The 19,595-nt window shown below is 39.2% G+C and overlaps 1 protein-coding gene across 4 annotated transcripts; it reads left to right on the top strand.

Annotated features, from left to right (window-relative positions):
- The first annotated feature begins 8,406 nt into the window (after positions 1-8,406).
- LOC130728319 (probable UDP-arabinopyranose mutase 5) lies at positions 8,407-11,309 on the top strand. 4 transcript variants are annotated; one of them, XM_057579757.1, is made up of 3 exons: positions 8,407-8,540; positions 9,666-9,723; positions 9,880-11,309. In XM_057579757.1, exon 3 carries the CDS (start codon positions 10,009-10,011, stop codon positions 11,050-11,052), a length of 1,044 nt encoding a protein of 347 aa, XP_057435740.1. In that variant the 5' UTR covers positions 8,407-8,540; positions 9,666-9,723; positions 9,880-10,008; the 3' UTR covers positions 11,053-11,309. The 4 variants fall into 4 exon arrangements, with proteins under 4 accessions (XP_057435740.1, XP_057435739.1, XP_057435741.1 ...); XM_057579756.1 differs by having other exon boundaries at positions 9,666-9,795; XM_057579758.1 differs by lacking the exon at positions 8,407-8,540 and adding an exon at positions 8,562-8,951 and having other exon boundaries at positions 9,666-9,795.
- The last annotated feature ends 8,286 nt before the right edge of the window (positions 11,310-19,595 follow it).

Here is a 19,595-nt window from a genome sequence, read left to right as displayed (position 1 = left end):
AGTGTAAGATTCTAAGCCTTTATACATCAGTACACCTTGTTAATGTCTAACAGTAAAGACAGAACATTTAGAGGTTTCTTGTAAAGCAAACAAGGGGCAGCCATTTTTTTCGCAAGATATTTATTCAGTCATGCACTCTAAATCTACGACTAACCAATCACACATAAGAACCTTTGTTCCAGACAAAAGAGGATATGAACCGAATCATAAACGAAATGGAAATAATAAACCATGAACAACAAACATGCATAAAATACCACAATTAAGTCTCTAATGGATTGACCATCAAGTCAAATCAACCAAGTCAAGTTTCATTATAAACTGAAAAAGAAAGGAAAACAACCACGATCTTCCCCTATTCAATCTCCCTACTTAAAAGGGATGGGTGGTCGAGAGATCTACATTGGGATAGAGAGCTTTCACTTTATTTTTTGCTTCGTCAAAGCCAGCATCAAATTCCAAGGCATTGTCTTGCTTTAATTCATCAACCTCAACACGCAACTGGGCCTCAATCTCCTTCAGGGCAACTTTGCTCTTCTCCATTTTCTGAAGCTAGATGGTCAACCTACCACGCTCCTCCTCCCTTTTCTGAAGCTGTATGGTCAACCTACTGCGCTCCTCCTCCTTCTCCTGAAGCTGGATGGTCAACCTATCACGCTCCTCCTCCCATTGTACCTTTTCATTCTTTAGGAGAGCTAAGTTTCTCTCCAAAGTTTCCTGAAGTAATTTGATCAGCTTTGCGCTTGTGGACGATGTGGCGTGAAGACGTCGCGAAAGAAGTGGATGTCTTATCCTTCGCACCGCGGGCAACCTTCTTAGGACTCTTTGATGCTGCCTTAGCCTTTTCATAGTAAGCTTGACGTTCATCATTGGTCATCTTACCCACGCACCTGCAAGAAAAGAGAAACACCAAAAAAGGTTGGAGTCAACAATTGAGCATAAAGTGGATGAGTAAAAGCAAAAAAAAAAAAAAAATTACCCAAAAACTTTTGCATATCCATTGGTTGAGACTCTAAGAGGATGAGATCTGAACGGCTTACAAGACCTAACGAAAGCAACCGTTCAGCTGCCTGAAGCTCACTAGGGAACTTCTCATCATCACCCATTTTTTCCGTGAACAAAGGGTCAGATTCCCAATACAAAGGAAACTTGAATGACCCGTTCTGGTCCAAGGCAAGGTCGGGAAAGCTTTTCGTGACCATCACCTTAAAGAACTTATTATGGAAATAGCGGAAATTTTGGGTAAAAAGTGAGTATGTTCCGCACTTTAAAACCACTTAGAGATACCCACCCAATTCCTTGTTTGTTGTCTTTTTTTTATTGAAAAAAGTAAAAGAACAAGCGACGAGTTGGTCTGACCCTATGATATGCGCACAGAATTTCAAAAGCTCGCACAAAGGCCCATCCATTTGGGTGGAGCTGCGAAGGAGCAACGCGAATGTGGGACAACACGGAGCATGTGAACTTGCACAAAACTGGGATATAGACGAAAAAGAAGTCTTTTTCGAGGTCTCCCATTGTCCCCGGCAAACTGGTTCCGACGAGTGGCATGGCGCCACAACCATTCGACCATCATGACCATCGGTGAACACTACATGCCACAAAATCTCGTCCATGGATTCAGGGGTTATGAACCTTGAGAATGTTTGGAGCACCTTAGGACGAACCCAATCATAGGTTGATGAATCGAAGTTTAACCCTAAATCCTCATCCGACCATGTCACATCTCTACTCTCCGATGGGGAATAATCATCCCCGACGGCGCGCTGAAACCATCCTTTAGTTGTTCCAATCCCAAAGACATCCTAAGGGAAAGGTAAAGTCAATTAAAGTTGAACATGTGGATTACTATTTAGGTGCTGTTTTTACTGTTGGCCAATTAAAATTTCCAAATCATTAATATCCTAAACTAATAATTTTCACATAGTCAAAATCTGCCACTGACTTCTAGCAACCTGTGTTCACTGCCTTTAACAAGAAGAGCATGACTTAGACAGCAAACCATCCAATTGCAGCACCCAAACGATGAGGTCGTTGTTGGAGACGAAGAGAAACATCGTGAGAACGCAGACAACGAACCAAAGGAAGCGCAGAGCGTGGCAGCGGTGACTATGAAGTCGGGGTAGAGGGTGCCACCAATGATGTGGTCGAGCAGGTATTGGGTGACAGAGGCGAACCAGATCCAGAAGTAGAGGGAGTGGAGGAACAGATCTTGCGCTATTTGGGATTAAGTGACGGTCATGGGTGGTTGGGGATTTTCATGAAAATTGGGGAAACTTGTGCAGTTATTAGCTTAATAAGTTATAAGTGTATATGAAATACACAGCTTTGATGACAATTTTGTAGTTGGATTGAAATTGGGGGTTTTGATTGTTTTCCTTCGTTCTATTTGCTGTATATAATGTTAGCTTGTTATCAATTTTTGTGGTGTTTTGCATTCAAATCAAAAATTTGAGGAGCTTTTGGAGTAACATGATTGGTGGACATGTGAGACTTCAAAGTATGGAACGAAGCAACACTGGAGTAACATAAACCATTGAATTAAGTTTTGTTCATGATTCAGAGTAACATAAACCATTGAACTATAGGGTCGTGGGCTAGCCCTAGCCCACAAGGCTTTTGGGGGCTTTTGGCCCCGTGGGCTTTTTGTGTGTGGGGCTTTTTGGCCCTATGGGATTTTTGGCCCTAGCCCACGTGGGGCTGGGCTGGCCCTAGGGCCTAGGGCTAAATTCACAGCTCTATCCACCCCTCCAAACACCCAGATCCAAAATCGCATTAGCAAATCCCAGATCCGAAATTGCATGGCTTCATCAATATTTTGGAAAAGAAAGAGAATGAGCGCAAGATGAAGAAAGAGGCATGAAAAATTGAGCGCGAAAGAATGGAGCAACAAAAGAAGGATGAAGAACGAAAGAAAAAGCAAGCAGAAATGGCAGTAAAGAAAAGACAGAGGGAAGATGAAGAAAAAAAGGAGAAAGAAAGAAAAAGGAAGTAATCTGGATTTTTAAACATATATTACAGATTTTGGTGAGTTATGATGTTAAAACTCAGATTTGGGGGCCCAAAAGCACGTTAGCATCCAAGATGAGAAGATGGTCATGGAGAAACTTTGAATTTTTGGGTTGTTTTCCTCAATGAGATGAGTGAATTGCAGGGGTGGGTGGAGTGGAAAGGTTGAGAGAGAAAAGGAGAAGAAAGGAAATAGAAAAGAAAAAATGGGCATTTTTGTAATTTAGGAGGGGAATAGTAACTCAACCACCATGGATCAGTTTCAAACTGGCCCACGCTAGGCGCAGCCAAGAAAATTAAATCATAACTTAATTTTGTTTTTAATTAAATTCATAGATTATGAAGAGACATGGCGATTGGCCATTACTTTTTTTTTTGTCAAAAGGCGATTGGCCATTACACCACTCTGAATAAAAACCTACAAGCCTATATCAACCTCTTTTGGACTCAAATCATGTGATTGAAATTAAAAAAAAAAAAAACTTCTGAGCTAGATAATCAGCGTCAATATTATCAGTCCTAGTCTTACTTACGTAGGACAAATTCAGAAAATCAAAACCTCTAGAGAGATGGTATAATCACTAATAATAGTGCTAAGATACGAATAGCTATGCCAAATTTCAATCACTTGAAGGCCCATCAGTTTCGAAGCACACATTGCGGAAGCACAAATACACTACCAACAACATAGTCCATTGAAGACAAATAGCCTCCACCAACACAAGGTGTTGGGCCTGAAACGAGTACGTAGAAACAACAACAATGACCTCTCCTGAAATATCGCTTGCAACGAACCCGAAACCTACAATATTTGTGGATCGCATGGAGGCATCAAAGTTGATCTTTACCACTCCAGCAGCTTAGTGAGACCAAGTTGATGGCAACGCTACTGCATGTCTTGTCGAGATGGGCGGCAGCTCCAAATGAGGACATAACAGTGATGCAAAAAGATAAAGAAGGGGAATCTACTAAAAAGTTCAGTAACTTTGTTAGAAAATTAGCAAATTTCTCGCTACCACAAGACATAGAGCATCGTGAGAACCTGTATTATAACATCTAAATTTGCAAAGTTAAGTAAATCTGTCAAGAACTCGACCATCCACGCGAATTCCCAACAAGGACGCAAACCACACAAGCTTCATCCCTATGAAACCAAGTAAAGTGTGATTCATTTCAGTAGCTACCGCACAGGCTCCATCTACCTCCATCCCTCACAACTATAAATGAGCACGCACCTGTAGGATCCCTATACAAATCTTCCATCCAAACTTCCTACACCAAGGCAAAGCTTGACTTTTCCAGACTTTCTTCCAATTGGCAGTAGACATAACAACCTCCGATGGTGAAGAGGGCAAAGAAAGAGCCTTCTGCTGCATAGTAAAATTGTATCCAATTTTTTCATATTTTTAGGGAAGCTAATGCATTTGTTGATCCATTAGCTAAACAATGTTGTAATAGGGGCAAAGCTTTATGGTCCATGTTTGGGGGCATTTAGTTTATGACTTTGTACTTTGATTTGTATTGTGTTGTCAATAATCAATATATGTTGTTAAAAAAAGGTTATGTGAGTCAATCCATAATTGATCACGCATGACTTAAAGTTCATGTAAAGAAATGCCATTATTATCTTACTTATCCTTTTATGGCATTGAGGGATTTCCCCTTGACTGTTTGAGGTCATTCTTTTCGTAGATCCTTAATCCTGCAAAGAAGGAAAGACATGAATCCATACCAACAATGTGACGCCTTGAGCTGACGAGGGCGAGGATTGATCGCCTTCTATGTGGAGGGACGCACGACACCCGAACAAGAGGTATTCTGAGACTGTGTAGGGATGGACTATACAGTTGAGGAGGGCATATATGATTTGATTGTACTACCCATAACAACAAGTTGCAACTTCTTTTCTGGAGCCCAACTCATAAGAACTCCATGGTTAAGTGTGTTAACCTTGGAGCAATATTATGATGGGTGACCTCCTGGGAAGTTTTCCCGGGAAGCGCGCGAGTGAGGACAAAGCGCGCTGAAAAGACTCGTGTTGTTACCGTGAGGCCAGTCGTCAAGTCGGGATGTTACAATTGGTATCAGAGCCGACCTCTCCCAGTACGGTGTGGTTCGAGGACAAACCAAGCGGAAGTTGGTGGGCCTGTGACACCTTGAGCTGACGAGAGCGAGGATTGATCGCCTTCTATATGGAGGGACGCACGACACCCGAACAAGAGGTATTCTGAGACTGTGTAGGGATGGACTATACAGTTGAGGAGGGCATATATGATTTGATTGTACTACCCATAACAACAAGTTGCAACTTCTTTTCTGGAGCCCAACTCATAAGAACTCCATGGTTAAGTGTGCTAGCCTTGGAGCAATATTATGATGGGTGACCTCATGGGAAGTTTTCCCGGGAAGCGCACGAGTGAGGACAAAGCGCGCTGAAAAGACTCATGTTGTTACCGTGAGGCCAGTCGTCAAGTCGGGATGTTACAAACAACACCTGAAAAAAGAAGTCTTAGCTTGAATTGTAATGAAAACTTAAGGTGAAATTGATGAAGATGTTATGCAATGCCATGACATAAAAAAAGGATTGCTAGGGTTCCTTCCCAATAGAAAAGGGTTAAGGTAGGGAGCCTAGAGAAAGCAATAACCGAGCTAAAAAATGGTTCATAGGGGTCCTATAGAATAAGAAGAAATTGGGTACACATAGGAATCCAAATACATTAAGCACTTTACAATTTTGTTGGAATAAGATAATTCTCCACGATGTGTGTCACCGCGATGTAGTATTTCCAAGGGTTGGGTTGCTCTCTTATTAAAGCGTTACGTGAGCTAGGTACATAACATCGTGCGACAGTTCGGTCCATATCTTGTATGGGCGTTAAAGCATTGAGATGATCGGGAATGACACAACTCTGATATAGAAACTATCGTGCTCGCAGTAAACTATCTCCACTTCAAAAGTTAGATGACTTATCCGTTCATATTAAAGTATTACTTGTTTCATCATTCATGTATCAGTCTAATTGTACCAGACGTGAACATACTTGTTCTTACTTTACTTATTTGTGTGCATTGCAATATAATTTTTTGAGATTGAAGTCTAGATGATGCAAGTGTTTGGACTTTTTTTTTAGTACATCGAAAAGATAAACTACAATCATTCAAGATTAATCCTTGAACCTGTCACTCACCGACCCTTATGTTCTTCATCTCTTTACTACTCAGGGCTCGTTTGGTACGCCGTATTAGGCATGATAATATAAGCTTATACAATACATTATGAACTTATCCATTGTTTGGTGCTCACATGTATTGTATAAGCTTATATATCAATCTCCTATTATACATCAAAATGATGGATTATTTAATCCACCCTATAGATAATGGATAATGCATGATAAGAGTGCAATATATAAACTACTTGAATATATTTAATAAATCGTCATCACAATCACCCTCCACTACCACCGCCTCCACCATTACCACCACCGTCATCGCCGCCACCACCACCACCGTCGCTGCCACCACAACCACCTTCCACCGCCGTCGCCGCCACCATAACCACCGCCTCCACCACTACCACTGTTGCCGCCACCACCACCACTGTCGCCGCCACCACCACCATGCTCCACCACTGCCACCATCGTTGATACCTTCATACCACCACTACTGTCGCCCCTGCCCTCCACCACCACCGCCGCCGCCACCAACACCACTCTCTACCCCCACTGTCACCACCACTCTCCACCACTACTACTACTACCACCACCATTGTTACACAGCTGAAGAAGTAAAATAAATGAGGAGCGCAATCAACAACACAAGAATATAACGTGGAAACTCCAAAACAGGAGAAAAAACCACGGCCGTTGTCAAAACCGACAACTAGAGAATAAACACTATGCGAAAATTGTTACAACACATAGACTTCACTCTTAACCACCCCATGATCCCAGTACACCCACACTCTCCAAAGTGAATATTTGAACTACATCTCACAATACTCTAAAACAAGAGTATAAGAGAAAAAAAAACACAAATATAAACTTAAAGTGTTTTCAGGTGATATTGTTTGGTGTTTTGGTGTGTTGAAACAAGATGGAGCCTTGGACCCCCTCATTCTTCACTATTCTAAGTAATGTGGGACTTCTCCAAAATACATTTCCTTGATCTTTTTCTCCTTCATTAGCAATGTGAGACTTACATTGCAATCAACCCCAACAATCTTCACCTGAATTGTAATGGTCTTCAGTCTTCATTGTCTACACCGACAATCATTGTCTTCACCGACAAACATAATTCTCATTGTCTATATACCGACAAATTAAATTATCATACTCCACCATAAAGAGTACACTACACTTGGAATTAAATCATCCCAAGAATTTTCTCCACTTGGAACTAAACCATTCCAAGAAATTTCACATGCCGAAACATTGCTGAAAATTTATGGTGCAACTTCCATGTTGGCTTTCTCCGGAGTCCGGAAGTTCATCAACCATCGACATAACCACGTACCTTGCATCAACGCCAACCAATGCCCGCACGCTATCATCACACACATTGCATCTATATCAACCAATGTCCGTGTGCCACCTGAACAATTTCATGCCCAAAACACCTTGTGTAATCATGACTGCATCAACTCCTCCATCACAACATCATCGCAACTGCAAACCGATTGTAAACCGTGCACCAGGTTGGTTCCCAGGAAAGCAGAACCTCCCAAAACAACACTTCACAAAGTCACACTTCTTTAGCACCTTCGCAATACCACACACCTTCGCAATACCACCATCGAACCGGAAGCTTTGATACCACTGTTAGGAAATAACGCAGCTGAAGAAGTAAAATAAACGAGGAGCGCAATCAACAACACAAGAATATAACGTGAAAACTCCAAAACCGGAGAAAAAACCACGACCGTTGTCAAAACCTCATCATCACTTCCCTCCAAGTTGTCCAAAGCATCCTCAACATATGGGAGCTCAAGATCCCTCCCATTCATACCCAGACAAGCATCCTTATAAGATACCAGATTTCGAGCTATCCCAAAATTCCCCTTCACATATGAAGAACACCCAGCCTCAGAAGTCGAAATTCCTCCTTGCGGTTCTGTTAATCCATCACCAGGCATACCCATAGGCTTCTCCGTGCTTCGGTTGAGTAAGTCAGCCTCCTACACCGAGCGACGCGCGCGTCACAATCACAATCAATGTGGTCGAAGAATTCTCAATGATGAGAGAGAACAGAGGATTCAGGTTGAAACACGTGAGATGCACTCGCGTAACATTTTATCAATTTCAAGATCTGTTCCCCAACTTAATTCTTTACTACTTGAACTATTATTCGGGTCGGGACCATTGAACATTAATGTTTAATCTAAACATGATGAAAAAAGAAAGCAGGCTGGAGTCGGAGCTTCTAAAATAATCAAGCCTTTCCTTTTTTCTATATTCCCATTTAGCACTTTGCGTGACACTGCACATGCGGGGAGCCAAGCGTTGAACTTGGAAGCGTGCCAAGAGAAAAAGGTAGAACCAATCTTCTTTTAATATCTGGTTATTATCAAGATCAATTTTCTTTTCTTCGCTAATCACTCCAAAACAGAGGACGGAAACAACACAGAGATTCAAGGATCTCGTTTCCCCTTTCCTTCCTTCGTTGTCTGTAAATCGTGACCAATTCTAATTCTTACTTCACCAATTTCCCTTTTTCATTTTCTTTTTCTTCCCCAAATCAGTGAGAGAAAAACCAATAGAAACAACGCAAAATTAGGGTACAAATTCATTAATTATCTATCTGTTTTTATTTATGCTACGAGTGAGTGAATGAAAACACCGCCATCACTTCTCTCTCTCACAATTGACTCGGCCGTCCTTAATCTCTCCGACATCTCCGATCTCTCTCTCATCCCTGATCACATCCTCCTCGACCTCTTCCTGGTATTATTCTTATTCTCTCTCTCACATCAATTTCATACTTCAAAGGTACCCAATGTTATTTTTTCTTAAATTTATCAACTTTGATTGATTCTAAGGTACCCCATTTGCTTTATTTAACGCCCCATGTCTGGATCTCCCGGAAAAATCAAAACTTGCTTGCTGCCTATTGTTACTTTCGTTCAAGAAGTAAAGCTAGGTTCTTGCTGTTTTTGTTTCTTTGTTAGCTTCTTAAGGAATGATGTAATTTTGATTGCCCTTACTGCATGATTTGTCACTGTTCAGGTATAGTTTTGAGGCTGTGCAGCTTCTTTGTCTATTAGATGGTTTTTCAGTTTTCTTATGAAATAGGAAAATCACAAGGGCTGGTCAAACAAACCTCATTTCTTCTTGTTAAGATATTGGATTGATAGTTATCTACCTTGCCTTATCATTTTTTTGGGGTTGCTAGAGTGATTTTGCCTGAATTCCTACTTTATTTATTATTTTGTGGTATCAAATTATGAATTTTGTCTGTTTTTCTGTTTGTGAAAATTGGATCTTAGTTGGATCAAGTAAATCCTCTTTTACAATTTTTTGGGGATATGGTATTTGGTTCTTTCTCATGTTTCTTAATTTGGACTGGACATATTGTGGATCTGGTTTCAATTCTTTTGTAATCTGTATATAAGTTATAGCTCTTTTATTCTGCCCTGAAGTTTTATTTTTTATGGACAGAGAATATTGAAGGCTGGAAAGCTGACTGAAAAAGTCTTGAGGCTGTTTATAGCAACTGGTAAGGATGAAGTTCTCTCACTTATTCAGGCACTCAATATCCAACATATTTTGACCCCTGTGCTTCCTACCAGTGAGTTATTTTTAAAATTTCACCTTATACTGATGGTAGTTAAACCTTTTGTGACTTTTCTGACATTTGAAAATCATATTGCAGGGTGTTCTGAGAAATTCTAAGACAAGGTTTAAGCTATTGTCAGCAGTTTGAATTCAACTCATCAGGTTTCAAAGGAGGCTAAACTAGACTTTTGTTTTGTGAGGTAATCTGTATTGTGTACCACAGAAGATGTCTCAAGCAATTATCAACGATAATGAAGTTGACATTGTGATTGGTGCGCTGCACCCTGACCTTACATCTTTCATGAATGAATGGAGGCCAGTTTTCTCCCGTTTCCACCTGATAATTGTCAAAGATCCTGATCTCAATGAGGAACTCCAAATTCCTGAAGGCTTCAGTGCAGATGTGTATACGAAGTCTGATATTGACCGAGTGGCGGGTTCTTCAAGTTCTCTTCGCTTCTCTGGCTACTCTTGTAGATATTTTGGCATCCTCATCTCACGGAAGAAGTATGTTGTCTGCATTGATGATGATTGTGTTCCAGCAAAAGATGATTCGGGAAATTTAGTTGATGCTGTCGCTCAGCATATCGTGAACCTCAAGACTCCTGCCACCCCTTTCTTCTTCAATACGCTGTATGATCCATTCCGTAAAGGTGCAGATTTTGTTCGCGGGTACCCATTTAGCTTGAGAAGTGGGGTTGATTGTGCTCTGTCATGTGGATTATGGCTCAATCTGGCAGACCTTGATGCACCAACACAAGCTCTCAAGCCAGGGCAGAGGAATACGCGTTATGTAGACGCAGTTCTGACAGTTCCTGTGAGATCCATGATGCCTGTCAGTGGAATCAACATTGCCTTTAACCGTGAAGCAGTTGGCCCAGCATTGATCCCCGCTTTGAAGTTAGCTGGAGAAGGGAAATTCAGGTGGGAAACTGTGGAAGATATATGGTGTGGAATGTGTGTGAAAGTTATCTGTGACCATCTAGGCCTTGGTGTCAAGAGTGGGCTGCCCTATGTTTGGAGAACAGAAAGAGGTGATGCCATAGAGAGCTTGAAGAAAGAGTGGGAAGGGGTGAAATTGATGGAGGATGTTGTTCCTTTCTTTCAGTCTGTAAGGCTGCCACAATCAGCTACTACAGCAGAGGATTGTGTGGTTGAGATGGCCAAAACAGTGAAGGAGAATCTGGGTAAGGTTGATCCTATGTTTTCTCATGCTGCTGAAACCATGGAAGAGTGGGTCAAGCTTTGGAAGTCAGTTGGATCTGCTTGAAACTCCTGAACTGTGGTTGGCATGGTCCGGATTTGTTTCATCCTTCCATGAGGACTCTTGTAGGCGTGAAGGTTATTGTCTTAGTGGCTTCTATATTTCTTTGTTTTGAATTTTCTAATTTATATCTGCTTTATTTATACTTTGTAGTCCACTAAGCTTACTTTTTATCTGACAGTTAGATTGGAGGCAGAATAAAATGATAGTACTTATTGGCTTTGTGCTGATTGTCAATTGAATAAATGCTTTGTCTTGCTTTATATATTGGTCTTTGAACAAAATTCCAAGGTCTGCTAACCTTATAGCTCACAATGCATGTGAATGGGTGTCCACATGTAATTTTGGCCTTTTGGGACCTAGCATCCTCATATACCATTGTCAATTGTTACTACTGTTTAAGAAAAATCACAATAGCACATTATGTAACACTTCTTACAATGTGTTCTTTATCACTAATTGAAATTCATTTGCAATCTATCAAATGGGAAGTAATACCCGGATGATATATTGAATTTTATATGAATTTTACTCAATAATAATGTGTTCCCACATATTTCAAAGCTGTTCAAAGCCATGCAGATATTTTGTTGGCAACCCATTGCCTTCTGCATCCTATGTATTTGGCTATTTCATGCTAACTGCTAGGATATAATGATGTTCTCATATTCCCAAGGAGAACCAACATTCAAATTCAAACGTTCGGATTTGAAATCGGTTGGTTACTTATCACTTGAACTTTATCTTTGAATCTCGTCCAAAAATCTATCCAGTTTTGCCAAAGTCTTAACTATTGTTTGTGTGATGAATCCTTGATTATGGTACATCTTTGCTTGCAAAAACTCACCCTCATCACATATTCCTTTCATCAGCTACCTTCAAATCCATTGCCTTGAACATGTCTGATGCAAGTGATTCCCAAAACTATGAGTATTCATTCGGCGATGAATCTTCAACTTCCTTATCCTTTCATTCACACCCAATTGTCAAAATCATGGGAGGAACTAGGAGAAACAGTGGAGGAGGAAGTGGTGACAGACTAGAACCTTCTCGGCTGCAACAACCGACGCCTTGGTTCCCTTTAACATATGAAGCCATCGTTACCTTCTCGACCCATACTCTCAGAAAGTTAGAATCCTTCCTAGTTTTCATTGATGCTGGAAGATTTTATCCGGCTGACGACTTCCAACCCTCAATCACTTGAGATTGGTATTCTATTGAGAAATTCCATGGAAGTTTCAGGGGTTGGTCGACTAATGCCAACATTCCTTCATACTCGACGTTGACCAATCGAGTCACAACATTGTTTTTAGAGTTCTTATAAGCCCATAAGGCTTTGGACAACGTTTCACGCTACATTCTCAACTTCTCTTCGATGCCCTTCTTGATCAAGTCGATGATAATCTTGCTAGTTGCCTTGACTTACCCATTAGCTTGTGCATAATAAGGTGAGGAATGCATATTTTGATCCCAAGCTCTTGGATAAATGCCAAGACCTTGCTACTTGTAAAGGTGGCACCTTGATCGACTGTCAAAGTTTGAGGGATTCCAAACCTATAAACTATCCCTTTCTTTATGACGCGAATTATGTCATGATGAGTAACACTCTTCAAAGGTTGAACTTGTACCCACTTAGTGAAATAATATGTGGCTACTTGTTTGAAAAAGTGTTTCTTAGAGGAAGAGTGATGGATCTTTCCAATGATGTCAAGTGTTTATCTTCTAAATGGCCAAGACTTGATGATTGAATGAAGTTCGTCAGATGGAACTCTCTAAATTGAGCCAGGTTTCGACACTCTTCACATCCACATGTTTAATTGTTACAATCGGTTGTGATAGCCAATAGAAACTATGCCTATGGATTAATCATTTCAAATTTGGCCTTGGGGCTTCCCAAATTCCTTCGCATACTTCCCCTATTAATTTCATGGTTTCTTGTTGATTAACACACTTTAGCAAGAGTCGTTCAACTGACACTCTGTAAAGGTCTTAATCAATGAGTATATATTTTAGAGCTTGATGCTTAATTATTTCATCAACCTGATAAAATGCGAATGTTTGATTAGAGGCTTTCTCCAACCCTTGTCTTGGTTGACTTGGCCAATGGTTAGGATCTCTCATTATTGTGCATTGGTCAGCTGCTTAAAACCATAAGCATGTTGGACCAATTCACTCGCTTCACCATTTACGTCCCTTGGGATGTGCTGTGCATGATCGTTACATCGACAAATGCCTTCACCGTACCAATGCTTTGCTTTGATAACCGGCTAAGCTACGATTGTAACACTTAAAACTCTCTAGTAGTTGTTTGATGACTAATTGTGAGTTACCCATTATGTGTCTCACTTAGGCTTCTGAAAGTTCAAGGTAACATAATCCCAAGATAAAGGCTTCATATCCAGCCCGATTATTTGAATACTAGGTTGGTAGTTGTTGGGTGAGTCTCCAAGACCACTCTAGCTCTCACTCCAGAGTTAGTTCTGGATCCATCAAAGGCCAACACCCATGGTTTGAGATGCACATATGCTTATGTTTCTTGCCATGGGTCAGATACTTCCAACATGAGGTGTTTGACTAAGAAATCAACTATTGTTTGCCCTTTTATTGCCCTTAAAAGGGATATAATTCAACGCAAAGACATTTAGCTTACTTGCTCATTTCATTATCCTACATCTCAATACTAGTCAATTTAGCAAGTTGATTTTGCACATAACCTTTCCTTCTCTAGGCAACAAATAATATTCACGTTTAGTACATACATAATACAAAGTTAGATACAACTTTAGATATGGGCATATCTAAGCTCTGCATCATGTAGTTGCCCACTAACTAGTAAATGGCTTGCTCTACCCATATTCTGCATCTTGTGATAGCAGACAAGCGATGGATGCATCTTTTGCGACTATATATAGCTTAAGTGGCTGATCCGGTCGTGGTGGGATCAAAACTGATGGTTTAGACAAATCCTCTTTAATCTTCTTAAAGGTCTCTTCTTGCTCTGCCCCAAGTGAACTCCTCAACATTCTTAGCTTTCAACAGAGTTAATAAAGCCTTTATCTTACCAATCACCTTTATCTTACCAATGATTGGTTATAGACCTCCTTAAGAAGTTGATTTTACCCATCAGAATGTGCAATTCCTTCTTATGGGTGGGAGGAGTAGCTTCCAACACAACTTTGACTTTATTCTTATCAACTTCTATACCTTGACGAGGAATCCTAAGAAGTTTTATACCAAGACTCCAAATGCACACGTAACTGGATTAATCAATAAACCATATTGCCTCATCTTCATAAAAGCATGTCGTAGGTCGACAGCATGATCTTTTGTGCTTGGTGACTTGACTATTATATTATCGATGTATACCTCTTTTTGATTAGATCATGGAAGATTAAACTCCTTGCACATTATACTTCAATTTTCCTTTTTTTTTTAACACGAATCATGAAAAATTTAATTTTAAGAAAGTAGAAAGAATATTCTTGAAAAAAAAGCAACTATTTCCTAGCAGCAAGATACATGCGTGAGGAGGTGTGGAATGTTGTAAAGCAGATGAAGCCAAATGCTGCTCTGGGGCCGGATGTTTTGCCTGCTTTTTTCTATCAGAGGTACTGGCGTATGATTGGTGATGAGATATATGATGTTGTGCTTGCTCTTCTTAATGATGGGGAGGATCCTCGACGCTTTAATGCGACTTTTCTTTGCCTTATTCCTAAGGTTAAGAAGCCAAAACTTTTGGGGGAGTTTTGTTCTATTTCTCTTTGTAATGTCTTTTTTAAGATTATTACAAAGACGGTGGCCAATAGATTGAAGCTCATCCTCCTTGATATTGTGATGCCTTACTAGAGTGCTTTTGTCCCAGGTAGGTTGATTACAAATAATTCCCTCTTTGCTTTTGATATTTTTCATTATACGAGAAAAAAGACAAGAGAAAAGCATGGGATGGTAGGTTTGAAATTGGATATGGCGAAAGCTTATGATAGGATTGAATGGAGCTTTCTTCACATTGTTCTTGTTTCCATGGGTTTTTTCGTATAATATGGTGGGGTTGATTATGAGATGTGTGACCACTGCTAGTTTTTCAGTCTTACTTAATGGTAGGCCAGGGGAATTCTTTCATGCTTCTAGAGGATTGCGTCCAGGGGACCCCCTCTACCCATATTTGTTTGTCTTGTGTGATGAGGTGTTCTTTGGTCTTATTTTGAGGGATCAGGAGAGACAATCCATTCATGGGGTCAGAATTGCTAGACATGTGCCTGAGATTTCTCATCTTTTCTTTGCTGATGATAACATTGTTTTCTTCAGGTCTAATATGCAGGAGGTGAATGTGATGAACCTGATTTTGGTGGAATACCAACAAACATCTGGCCAACTCAGTAACTTGGACAAATCTGAACTCTCTTTTAGTTGAAATGTTCCAGAAGATTGTAAAATTGCCCTTCAAGAAAGATTGCAGATTAAGGAAGTTGAGAGTCACTCCAAGTATCTTGGCATGCCAATGTTTTTGGGGGTGTTCCAAACAACAATTATTCAGGTTCATTCAGGATCGGGCGTGGAAGAAATTAAAGGGATGGAATGAGAATTTTTATCTCCAGCTGGAAGAAAGGTGTTGATCAAGTCTATGGCTCAAGAAATTATCTCTTATATTATGAATGTTTTTCTTTACTGGTGGGTCTTTGTAATCATATAGAAAGCATGATTAGCAGGTTTTGGTGGGAGAGTAAACAAGGAGAACAAAAAATTCATTAGGTGAGATGGGATAACTTGTGCTTGTCAAAGAGTGAAGGGGGTATGGGGTTTTGGAGTTTTAAAGCCTTTAATGATGCTCTTTTGGCTAAACAGGGATGGAGACTTGTGCAATTCCCGAATTCTTTGGTGACTCGTTGTTTGAAAGCTAGGTATTGCCCAAGATATCATTTCATTGATGTTGGCTCAGGGAATCTGGCCAGTTATACATGGTGGAGTATTCAACAGGCCAGTTGGGTTATTAAGAGGGGGATCTTTTGGAGGGTAGGAGTTGGTTGTCAGATTAAGGTGTGGGAGGATCACTGGTTGCATGCTCAGGTTGGTCATAAGGTACGGTCCCCGAAGTCGGGTTCATGTGATATTACTCATGTAGTTATGCTTATTGACAGAGATGTTGGGAAGTGGAATGCTGATTTAGTGCGAAGTAATTTTTTTTCACTTTGAAGCCGAACAAATTCTCAATATTCCTTTGCTGAATATCAAGCATGATGATGGATTGGTGTGGGAGGCTTCAGGTGGCGGCTTCTTTACAGTGAAGGCATCCTACAAGTGTATTAAGGATTGGGAAAGGATGGATGTGCATGGTGTCTCTTTGCATCAAGCCTCAAGCCTATGGCCAAATCTATGGAAATTGAAGATATTGCCTCGCGAAGCTCATTTTATCTGGCGGGTTTTGAAGAACGTGGTGCCAACACGAAGGAGGTTATGGAATCAGGGTGTTCCCTATACTATTTGGTGCCCGAGGTTTGAGGAGATTGAGGAGAGTGTTGATCATATTTTCAAAGAGTGTTTTTGGAGTTAAAAGCTCTGGTTTGGATCTGATTTGGGCATTGTTTAGGATGCTGAGTCTGAGACTGGCTTTGTGTCTTGGCTACAGTCTATAGTTCTATCTGCTCGTACAGATTTTGTAGCAATGGTTAGGGCGTTATGTTATTCTTTGTGGAGGGCCCGAAATCAAGTTTGCTTTGAAGCCAAGATTGTAGATGAAAGGACTACAACTGCTGCGGCTTTGAAAGAGTTCGCGGACTACCAAATGGTGTGGGATTCTCTTGAGAAAAATGTGTCGGTAGCTTCGTCTCCCTCTTCTGATCGTCGATGGGTGCCCCAAGCTGGTGGTGGGATGAAGCTGAATGTAGATGCTGCGCAGGTACAAAGTGGTTGGCGGAATGGCGTGGTATTTCGACGAGGGGATGATGAGGCTTGTTTACTGGGATCATTGGCTTGTAATAATGATTTGAGGGTTGATTTTGCAGAAGCAATGAGAATGTATAGAGTCTTGCAACTGGCTATCCCACATGGTTTTACCAAATTATGTGTTGAGTCTGATTTTGAACGGGTCATTCGTGCTATCAATGGTCCGACTATGTATAATTCTTACTTGGCTTCTCTTGTTGAAGAGATTAGGGGATTGACTTCTTTTATTTCTCTGTCTTTCATGCATGTTTTTAGGGAGGCTAATAAAGTCGCTCATAGTATAGCTAAGTATCCAGTTTCTCATGGAGATGAGGTGTGGATTGATCACTTCCCGATTTGTTTTAACTCTTGTATTCGATCGGATATTATGACCTTTATTTTTCAATGAAGTTTATCTTTCCGTAAAAAAAAAGTAAAAAACCCTAAAATATTAAATGACATTTTTTAAAATATTTCAGAAGTATCAAACATATTTTATACATTCCCAAGGACTATGATTCTCATAAACATGATTCACAAAAATATGATTCCCATGAATTAAAAATGTATCCACATGCTCCTGAGTATAATTTTTTGGGTTCAACCCACATGTATTTCTAATGAGACAATCATATTCGAGCCGAGTAGGATCAGTATGAGTGGCAAAACTCTTCCTACTAATATGAATGCAATTTTATACTATTGAAACTATAATGAAGAAAGTACTTCTATTTTTCAAAAACTTTACCAAACAACAATTTACATAAGTTTTTAATTAAATACCCTTTGATGGCAATCCATTTGTATAAAAAATAAACACTAAAAAATTTTAAAACCTTATTAATAAGTATAGTCAAATAATTTATATTTTTAATTAATATTTGTATTTTCTTAATTAATATTAAATATAATAATATTTATGTCAATCATTATTAATTTTTTATCAGTTGAACTAGTTTTTAATTTTTTATAGAAAATATTCTAAAAAGAAAATTAATAATAATAATTTAATTTTTTTATAAGCCAATAATAATTTACTTAAAACATTTAATATAAAAACTTATTTAAGGTAAAAAATTTAAAAACAGTCAAATAACTTCTTTATTATTAAAACATTCAATTCGAAGTCAAAATAGCTTTTAAATGAAAAAAGTATGGTCAAACTATTCAAAGAGAAAATAATTATTGTACTAAAAATACACATATTATATAGTATTTTATTATAAAATACTGTAAATATTTCATAAAATATATTAAATATTCTTAACTAATATAAAATATTAAACAAACTATTAGGCTATGATCATTATGGGCAACTTCACATTCACTTTTGACCAACTCACCAAAAAATACTAAAAAATGGAATACCATTTTCTTCTTTCTTCATCCTCCTTCTTCATTATTTTTTTTGTAATCCTTTTATCTAATACTCTTAAAAAAATATGGTCAAACTATTCAAAGAAAAAGCAATTATTGTACCAAAAAATACACATATCATATAATATTTTTATTATAAAATATTGTACATATTTTTAAAATTTTATAAAATATATAAAATATTTTTTAAATAATGTAAAATATGAAACAAATTGTTTGACTACTCATTTATGAGCAACTTTACATTAACTTTGACCAACTCACCACAAAATACTATAAAATGCAATACCTATTTCTTCTTTCTTCATCTCCTTCATTTTTCTTTTGTAATCCCTTCATCTAATGCTTCTTGTTATTCTTCAAAGTTTTTGTTTGACCCTTTGAGCGAAATTCTAGTATTTCTCTTCAATCCTTATTACGTTATACTTTTCTTTTTTATCTTGAAACTCTCTCTTCTTCGTTCGATTGCGTAGGTTAGCATGTTCTTCAAAATGGTGCATCCTCTCTTCTTGATATTCTAACTTGAAGTGTTTTCTTCAGGCTTGTTGCTAGTTTAGAATTCCTTCAACTTTTGAAAATCTTAGAGTTTTGGGGTAAATTAAGTTCTAATTAGTGGTGTTCTATTTTTTTTTTTTTCATGTTTTGAAGTTCTTTGCATTATTCTTGTAGGAACTTACAAAGTGTTTATTTCAGTGTTGTGTCTTTGAAAAAATGGAGAGCTCGAAAAACAATAGTAATGTCAATTTAGGCGTGAAAAAAACTAGTAAAAATACAAGAAAGGGTCGTTTCGATCACATCAACTTTGCTGATTTCCTTGCTATTAGGCAGCGACTGGATAAGCCTCCGATTCACAAGTTAAGCAAGGAAGAGTTCAAGGATTTTGTTCAGAAGCATACTGGATTACAATCCTGTGATCAACCACCGAGACCTGTACACAATCCCCCTGAGGAACAGAACACACGGTTGAACAAGATGAGACCTCCGCCACTGCCCCATATCCGAAGGCCACCGATGCTGGAAACCCCTCTGCAAGCTCCTTACAATAACAATGCGGCATTTCCAAGATGTGCTCCATCTAGACAAGCATCACCAAGTCCTTCACAACTACTTATTCCAGGGAACATGACATGGAGTAATCCCGTTGAGTCACCCGTATCTGCCTACACCAGAAGCTTTCAGAATGCAATTACAGATCCGGGTTCGTTGGGTATCCAAGCTCAACCTCAATCACAACCTTGCCCTCCGCAACCACA

This window comes from Lotus japonicus, chromosome 1, assembly GCF_012489685.1.
Source record: "Lotus japonicus ecotype B-129 chromosome 1, LjGifu_v1.2".
In the NCBI taxonomy this organism is placed as follows: domain Eukaryota; kingdom Viridiplantae; phylum Streptophyta; class Magnoliopsida; order Fabales; family Fabaceae; genus Lotus; species Lotus japonicus.
Note: the sequence above shows the minus strand (reverse complement) of the source record. Positions and strands in the feature narration are given on the sequence as shown.

Coding starts and splice junctions, on each gene's coding strand:
- LOC130728319 (XM_057579759.1), top strand. CDS start 8,838: ATGAAAACACCGCCATCACTTCTCTCTCTCACAATTGACTCGGCCGTC. Junction 8,952..9,665: donor TCCTCCTCGACCTCTTCCTG/GTATTATTCTTA, acceptor TTTTATGGACAG/AGAATATTGAAGGCTGGAAA. Junction 9,796..10,018: donor GACCCCTGTGCTTCCTACCA/GTGAGTTATTTT, acceptor AGATGTCTCAAG/CAATTATCAACGATAATGAA.